Source organism: Saccopteryx leptura, chromosome 10 (assembly GCF_036850995.1).
Source record: "Saccopteryx leptura isolate mSacLep1 chromosome 10, mSacLep1_pri_phased_curated, whole genome shotgun sequence".
Lineage (NCBI taxonomy): Eukaryota > Metazoa > Chordata > Mammalia > Chiroptera > Emballonuridae > Saccopteryx > Saccopteryx leptura.
In genome coordinates this window covers 36,454,438-36,463,106 of record NC_089512.1, presented here as the reverse complement: position 1 = coordinate 36,463,106, position 8,669 = coordinate 36,454,438, and the positions used below count along the sequence as shown (strand labels likewise).

Genomic DNA, 8,669 nt, shown 5'->3' with positions numbered 1-8,669 from the left:
TTTATTAACATCTTGACCTACTCCTGAATATTGTATGGAAAATAAATGAGACGGTGTTTCTGGAAATTTAGATATGGTTAAAATATTAATGAAGGGAGTTAGAAAATGATCAGATGTCAATGTAGCTGTCTGTATGAGGAGCTGTGAGTGCGAGGAAAAGCCTGTGTTTCCTGTCACTACTATATCGGTCTTAGAAATAAAGGTATTATGTGAGGTATTCAAAGGGAAAAGCTAAAATAGAACAAATATATCTCATTAACAAAGCAGTCAATTCCCTTTATTTTTAAAATTTTATGTACACATGAATGATCTGTATAATGTACATTCAATATAGAAAGCTTTATATATTTGATAATGTATAGAACATTTCACAATTACACTAATCTCTTACATAACATCTTGACATTTATTTTTAAAATTTTTTGCACAAGCTCCTTTTTCATTCAATTTGGTAAAGCTGGTTATACATCCCGATGTGTACTGTGAGCTCTCGGAAGGTTAATGATTGAGGAGAAGATAACAGTGAACAGCGGCAGCGACAAACCCTCATAGTGTTCGACTGCGCAAGGGGGACAGCCACAAAGACTCAATTCAGGAGAGGAAACTACCCTTTTCCAAGGACAAGTGACTTAGTCCAATTTCTGTAGACTGTAGTTCAACCCTACAGTCACGCTAATTCAAAAAAACATTATAAAAACTAGAAAGAAAGTTTAGTCTTTTTGATTCACAGTCTTGTAAACAGATATAAAGAAACAAAATGTGCTTACATACAACAAGAAAAGTAATTCTTGTGTACCCACTTAGGCTGATCCACAGAGTGCTTTCTTATAATGTGATACAATTAGAACCACTGACTTTTTCCTAAATAAAAATATATTTATAGAAAAGGGATAACACTGTCATGAAATCAGGAGAAAGGCAGTTAAGAGTTTGCTTCAACGCATCAGCTGGAGGAATGTGGACTGGGCACTGACTGGCCTTTCAGCGATTAACGTCTCTCAAGAATGTTTCAAGTCTGATAGCCAAGGTCGCCTGCCTCATGGTCTACAGGAGGTGGCAGATTAGACATGACTGACGAGGCTGTCCCTGCGGTAAGGTAGCCAGCAACTCCAGGTCCTGTAAGAGAGAAAGCAAAACACACACCTTCTAGAGAGCAGTCATGTGAAAACACTTCTAAAAAAAGTCACAACCCCATCAAGAACCCCATCACAAGAAACTGATAATCTAGTAGAATTATATAAATGTACAACTAAATCTTAACAGCTACACAGCACCAATTTCATGGTTTGCCTTCACTATGTGAGAAAGCTAAAAATGATTTCAAAGTTTATGCTGAACTGATTTAAAAATATGGAAAAAAAATTTCCTTTCTTACATCTGGGAAATTCAAGTTTTCAAAAAATCCTGGGCAATGAAGGATAGCTATGTCAAATAAAAAATTAAATGGGGCCCTGGCCAGTTGGCTCAGTGGTAGAGCGTTGGCCTGGCGTGTAGGAGTCCCAGGTTTGATTCCCGGCCAGGGCACAAAGGAGAAGCACCCATTTGCTTCTCCACCCCTCCCCCTCTCCTTCTTCTCTGTCTCTCTCTTCCCCTCCCGCAGCCAAGGCTCCATTGGAACAAAGTTTGCCTGGGCGCTGAGGATGGCTCTGTGGCTTCTGCCTCAGGCGCTGGAATGGCTCTGATTGCAGCAGAGCGACGCCCCAAGATGGGCAGAGCATCGCCCTCTGGTGGGCGTGCCGGGTGGATCCCGGTCGGGCGCATACGGGAGTCTGTCTGACTGCCTCCCTGTTTCCAACTTCAGATCAATACATAAATAAATAAATAAATAAATGGGAACAAACAGAGGAAGAAACTCTATACTTGGTCAGCCCATCCAAAAGTCACATGATGAAATTCCCAACAAAACCACTTCTATTCATCAAGCTAATCTATTTTCATTTGGTGCAAAGAAATGTATTATAACAAGTAACACCAAATGAACAAGGGTTGCTACACCAAGGTCTCAGAAAGAAAAGGCAGGCTCGGGACATGGCAGAGGCCAAAACAAGAATGCTATGGGAAAAGGTATCACTACTTTAGTTTGATGTCTGCCTTGATCCTGAACAATCTCTGCTGCATGAAAATGCCGGAATGCTGAAATGCCCTTACGTATCAAGATATGTGAGCAGACCATGGCTTCAAGCCCTCCAGTTTATATTACACATTGCAAACATTTAATCACATCTCAATCACTGCACGAACAGTACAGAGTACTTGCAAGACACACTGCAGCATAACAAGCATACTGAGCAATACTTTCAGCTGAAACCACAGGAAACAAGGCAAACAGCTAAGGAACACTGAAGGGTTAGGACTAGAAAGGCAGTGGAAGCGGCATGCATTGTAGCAAAATGGTTCTCTACCTGCTTCAGAGCTACACAGAAGTTAGCAAGCTGCCTGGCAGAGCGGATCTAAAGCCCGCTCCTGAGGTGAAGGGGACTGCTGCCAGCTAGAAGGGAAGGAGAGACACCTGAGGGGAAAAAAGAAAGATAAGCAGCAAGGGAAGTTGTGAGGAAGTGCAAACAGCAGAGCAGTCTGCAGAGGGCTACGGCGTAACCGGGGCTGGTGTAGTACAGACTCAGGTTATCCTGTTTCACCTTCTGACCATTGGTATCGAGGACGTGAAGTGGCCGGCACCGCTGAGCAGACATGCGTAGCTGGTGCGTGGTTCCGTGGCCAGGGCCAATGCAGAATGCGTGGGCTGTAACATGACACGAAGCACCTGGCACTTCATTCCTTTAACTCATAAACTTAGAATTCTCCCTTTTTAAGACCCCCATGAGCCTGCACCTATCGTCCCCTGCCTTCCACCCATCAGGACACCAGGCCTTGCACAGACTGCTCAGGAAAAAGACAATCCGGTCCGCAGAGCCCGCTCTCAGGGTGACTCAGAGCGACAGCCCACACTGTTACATCACTTCCCACCAACCTCTCACTCCCTGAGCCTTTGGCAGCAGCAAGAGGACTAGGAAACTAGCGGACAGGTCTCCCCAAAGATGCAATCCAGGGAACAAAACCCTAACACTCCGGGTCAGAATAGCACCCAAGCACTTCTGGCTGAGGGCTCAACTTGGTTCACATCAAACAAGTAGATTATGAGACCAAATCATGAGTGCTATGTATAAAAAACAGACTAAGGTTGAGGTTCTCAAACTGTGTGCTGAGGCACCCGGGCAAACTCACAGAAGCACTGCTGGGTATTTTTAATTTGAGATACACAGAGACAGCTGCTGGACACCATACAAACAACTTTCAAGGTGTGGGATATAACTACTTAATAAATTTAACTATTAGGCTTTCTTTTTGTCTAGAAATATATGAAAAAAAAAAAAAAGATATCAAGGGCACTGTGAAATGAGCATGTTTGAGAATGTCTGGGATAAAATTTAAACTGTGACATATGAGTCCCGGAGGGTCACGCAGAATATTCCAGGCCTGTCGCTTGCCTCTTTAGGAAAGACAGTGACCTGGCCTGCGGGAGGACACGACTGGTTTCTGGGGGCCAGCGGTTAGTCCGGTCATTAGGATGGGACCGAGCAGTCGTGTTCTCCAGAGAAAGGCAGGAGAAAAGAGGAGGGCTTGCCAAAAATGTGACATGTAGCAACAGTATGCAAGGCTGCCAGGCTTGAAAAGAATGAGAAAAGACAAAAGATTAAGGAATGCCACAAAACAAAACTGGCTGTCATGACGGAGTAAAGGAAGAAACATGAGCTTGGGTGAAAATGAACACGGGATCCCCAGCAGGGAAGCCCTGCCTTCGCAGCCCATGTCCCAGCCCGTGTCCACTGACGCCGACCTCAGGAATCCTCCTGGTACTGCTCACATCCAAGACAGGAGTAAAAACAGCAAAAGGTAATAAAAATCAACTCTGCAAAGAACAAACGGGCTGGTTTGAGGAGAGGCCCAGGACTTGTGCCTCTCTCCCTTTAATGCCTTAGGAAGCCAAGGTAGCTAGTCCACATGCCTGTAATTGAACAAATATGGAGAAGGGAAGTTTTTTCACCTCCAATTCCAGCTCCTAAAAGCACCTTCACTTTGTCCTGCTCGTCTTCTTTCCCCTGTTGCTCCTTTACCTACTAGTTTTCTAGGTGATGGAATTTGAGGATTTTCAGTACTGAAATTATGTTTACAGGGTCTTGAACTTGTCCGCATCAAGCTCTTCTGGAACCTTAATGGCCAAGCAACTCAAGGCCCTGGACAGTGAGCAACCCCATGTCTGCATCACAGGTATAATCCCAGCGCAGCACTTTCAGGTGAGCATTCACCATCAAGCAAAACAACATACGGGCTTGAGAGAGGCCTCATTGGAGGCCGTCTCCTGTCAGTTTATCAACACCAAGTCATCCTGACTAGGGCATTTTAAATTTTTACCCCAAATCCTGAGCATGAGACAGAATGACACTGGCTCAGCAGCCAGGGAGAAGAAAATCATTAAATGCATTTTTGATCATTTTCATTTTATTTCAAAATAGTAATGAACTTTCTTTTATTTTCCTCCATCTACTAACCAAGATCCACTTACTTGTCAAACCCACGCAAAGGCACCAGAAGAAAAGGCTGGTGAAGGTGTGTTCTCACAGCACCTTATTTCCTTTGCAAATGGAGTAAAGAGCAGCAGCGTACAGTCTGAATCTTCTCAAGACTGAGGGGTAGGGAGGGGCAAATCTAAAATTCCAATTTAGCACAACATTGTACCCATTCATTCCATGGGGTTCCTCATAATGGGGATTAGAAGTACGTGTCGCTTTTATCATACACATGACACATAATACACGAGTAGAAAAGCTCAAACACATACACACACAAAACATCTGGCAACTCAGTAAGTACACATCAATCAACTGGCACTACGTGAACTCTTCAGAGTTAGTCCTTTTAAACAGGACAGACTGAGCTATTAGGGAAACTCTTCAACAACAAACATCTCAACAAAAGAACACCCCAGATTGATGATGTGCTAAGAACTGGACAATATATGGGCCAACAGAGCGTGGAGCTAGTCCAGACGGTCCCATTCTGACAGGCCTGCAGGCTTCCGTAATGACCTTCAGAATAGTCACACTGATAGCCAGCCCGTTCCAGGCTGAGATTTATACCATCTGCCCCTTGACGGGCTTCGTGGGAAATTCTCTGCCCCTTGAGCCAGACCACAGACCTGAAGAAAGTTGTTAGCAGCAGCCTTTCTTCTTCCCTAACCGTCTTTTACCCTCTACAACTCATCATAGCTGCTGCTCACACCTCCTGTCAGAAGCTACCCCAGGATCCGAGTAAGAGGAAAGGCACACACAGGAATCTTTACTCCCCTGTTCTTTTTCTCTAGTTCTTAGGGAATTTGGATGAGGGTCAGAACCACAGTGATTTCTAAAGGAAGTCCAGGTCTCTGAAGATAACACCCTATTCTCCTCTGTGTCCCAACCACAGATCTTTTGGCCTGCGGCCTACAGCTAAGTCACCGGCCTCTGGCAGTTTTTGATTCCATCAAGCCAAGCCAATGAACGCTAACTATAGTAGAGAACAAAAGGAATTACAAGAGGCCTCCCTGCAGGGAAGCTTATAATCCATACCTTACTATTTTTTAGGGCCAAATTTTAAAAAAGTTTACACTTAGCTAAAATAAGGAAGATTTTCCAAGTACAGAATCCTATATACAAAATAATAAATATAAATGTCACAAAAATGAGGTATTATGTAAACCTCTGAAAAAAGAGTCTAAAAAGGTCAAGTCTTCAGTGTGCCTATTAGAACATTCTCCTAGTTAGAAGCTGTAGCTCAGCCCCCAATTTGAAAGAGATATGAGATAGACCAGATTCCAGGTACTTCTCTCCACAGCAGTCACAGGACACGGGATGGAAAAGCTGGAGGGAAACCCGTGGCAGAGGGCAAGAACCACCTCATATTCTTCAGGTTAATTTCAACTGAGAACTTTTACACTCGAGACTAGATTTCATTTTTAGCATACAGCAACAGAATGTGGGACTTTCTAGTTAATCAGAAGTCAATATGAAATTGAATAATTTAAAACTTTTTTGCAATAAGTATGCCAAATGGACAAGAGTCCTGAGCTTCAAAACTCGACTACCTTTTGATCTCTTAATCAGTAAAACATCCTTTTCTTTATGTTACCTACATTTTTTCTCCAATAAGAGAATTACCCAAAAACATTTAGTGGAAGTACAGATTAGTCACTAGAAACTTAGAAGAAAAACATTTCACATGAGTATACGTATTTGGAACCTCAACCTGTTATTTTGACAAAAATAGAATGATGGGATGATACTGTTATTTCTGATTAGATATTTTTCCACAATTTTTACATGTTTAAGATAAGCATGCTCCAAACATAACTTATGACACCATTAATCTGGTCAAAACTGAGCAGGGGTCATGTTTCGGTCAGCACACATTCAACACAACAGCAGTTCCCATGCTGCTCAGGCTTAAACCAGAGGCCTACTGCAGGCTCACAGCGCCTCCAGGACAGGTAGTCGCTTAGGAGAACCCTCTTCATGCTGTTTCTAGTTTAGTAAGGGCAACAGGAAGGTCCAAGTGGCTTCTGCCATATGTCTTAGAGTAGCCATTAGGTGTGACTTACCTGTGAGGTATCCTGCTGTTTGAGAGTCGGAAATAAACAAATCATGTTTCTGATCTTTGAAGGCACTCCAGACTGAAGAACGAGACAGGATTTCGTTCACCTGGGGAAGTAAAGCAAACTCTGTAAAGATAAATGCAGTAAGGACTGGATACTGAAACACTGAACTAAAGAGGAAAAGTAAACTCCCAAGACAAAAGGAAGAAGGCCAGCTGAGGAAAGGCCCAAAGGTGATTTCAACCCCAGCATCTGCCAAACGCGCTACACCAGATCAGCTCATCAAAGCAGACCCAAAGAAGCCCTTCGGCCAGTCTTCTCTCTACACTTGGCCTCTACCGAACCTACAATTTACTGATGTGTACTAACTAATCTGGGCAGGAAGATTCTGTTACAGTAACAACCAGCTGACAGTGTGGTATGTGCTCAGGAGGGCTCCCCAGGAAGGGGTCTGGGGAGAAGATGCTGCAAACTCCAACTCAAACTTATAGCAGTCTTTCGAACAACAGGTTATGACCTGTTAGAAGTTTATAAAACCAATTAAGGGAATTGTGATCAACACTCTTCAGAAAATAAAATAGGCTAATATACAAAGCATTGAAGTATCACATGTAAAATGGATAAATGTCCTGTGATATTGTTTATATACACACAGATGCACGCACACACAAGTTTAAATAATGTGTGTGGAAGTATCTACTGAACTAAGATGAAAGACATTTCTTTCTATGTGACTAGATTTTTTAAAGTTTATGAAATTCCAACTTACAGATTATCTTTTACATATTAATGTTCACATCAAATATTTATTGAGTACTTCGCATGTGGCACACAGAGTGGACACAAGATGAGAAAGTCTATCTCTGAAATGCTTACAATCTAGTAGGAGAGACAGCACGAGACAATTTAGTGCTAAGTGTAAAGTAGATCTATACATGGGGGCCATTTGAGCACAAAAGATTCCTTGTCCCAATCTTGGAAGGAAGCAATAGAGCAAGTGACTGGTTTGGAAGGCGGTGGAGTTCCTATTTTGGAAACTAACATGCTTCTCTCCTCCTCCTGGGAGTGGAAGGTGGGTGGGGGGTTACCCTGCTAACTCAGCAACAGGAGTCCTGAAATAGGTCGAGAGGAAGACAACTGCCTGCACGTGGGACACGAGAATGGCTTTGGCTGGCATTCAGAACACCCATAGGCATAACCCCTGAAATACTGTACCTAAACCTTTAGGCAGTGACCGCAGCACCATATGCTGACTCGCTTCCTTAACAGCACCATTAACTGTTCAAATGATGACACTGACAGAATGGTCAATGGCATAAAAACATTTCTTTAGTTGGACCACACAAACACAGTGGTGGATTCACTAAAGGAAAGCTTTAAATCAATTTAAACCTATAAGAGAAAACTGGCAGGCAGAAACAATCCAAATGTCCAGCCACAGCTGAATGGATAAACAAATTGTGGCATACACACCCCTTGGCCGTACCCCTGGCTTTAAGAATGCCCTGTTGTAATCGGCAGGTCAACGCCGGCTCTGGGCACTCACCTGCTCTCCGTGCTGCAGGCTTCGAGTCATGGCCTTGAGGGCTTTAACAATCTGAGCCTTCGTGGCTGCTGGACTGTCCAGATTTTCGAGGCCAATGCCTTCAAGTAATTTTAAGAGGTACGGTACCAAATCTGCTTTCAGGGCCTAAAAGACAATATTAAGTATATATACATACTGGAGAAATAACTTCACCTGCAGGACCATACCTGGAAGAGGACAATCTGCTTTATTTTAATGTCGGACATAGATTACTTTTAGTATTTAATGATGACATTCTTATTTATTAAGACTTTAATCCATGCCATCAACTGTTCTAAATGTTACACATTATTTTACTTAATCTTCCCAACACCCAATGCTGTAGGCACAATTATTGTTATTGATGGAAAAAAACCAATGCATGGAGGGCGAAACATGTTGACAGAGAGCAGGCAGTGACTGAATCTACACCTGGATCCCCAAAGGGCAGAACCTGAGCTTTTCGCCATGACGTTGGGC

The 8,669-nt window shown here is 43.1% G+C and overlaps 1 protein-coding gene across 2 annotated transcripts in view; it reads right to left on the bottom strand.

Annotated features, from left to right (window-relative positions):
- Positions 1-250: 250 nt before the first annotated feature.
- DNAJC13 (DnaJ heat shock protein family (Hsp40) member C13) overlaps positions 251-8,669 on the bottom strand; it is a 129,778-nt gene continuing 121,359 nt past the window's right edge. For both annotated transcript variants that reach the window (XM_066350411.1, XM_066350412.1), the window contains exons 54-56: positions 8,172-8,315; positions 6,632-6,731; positions 251-1,116 (exon numbers count right to left, since the gene is read on the bottom strand). In XM_066350411.1, coding sequence (XP_066206508.1) covers positions 1,010-1,116; positions 6,632-6,731; positions 8,172-8,315 — 351 coding nt within the window. In that variant the 3' untranslated portion in view covers positions 251-1,009. The remainder of the gene's footprint in view (positions 1,117-6,631; positions 6,732-8,171; positions 8,316-8,669) is intronic.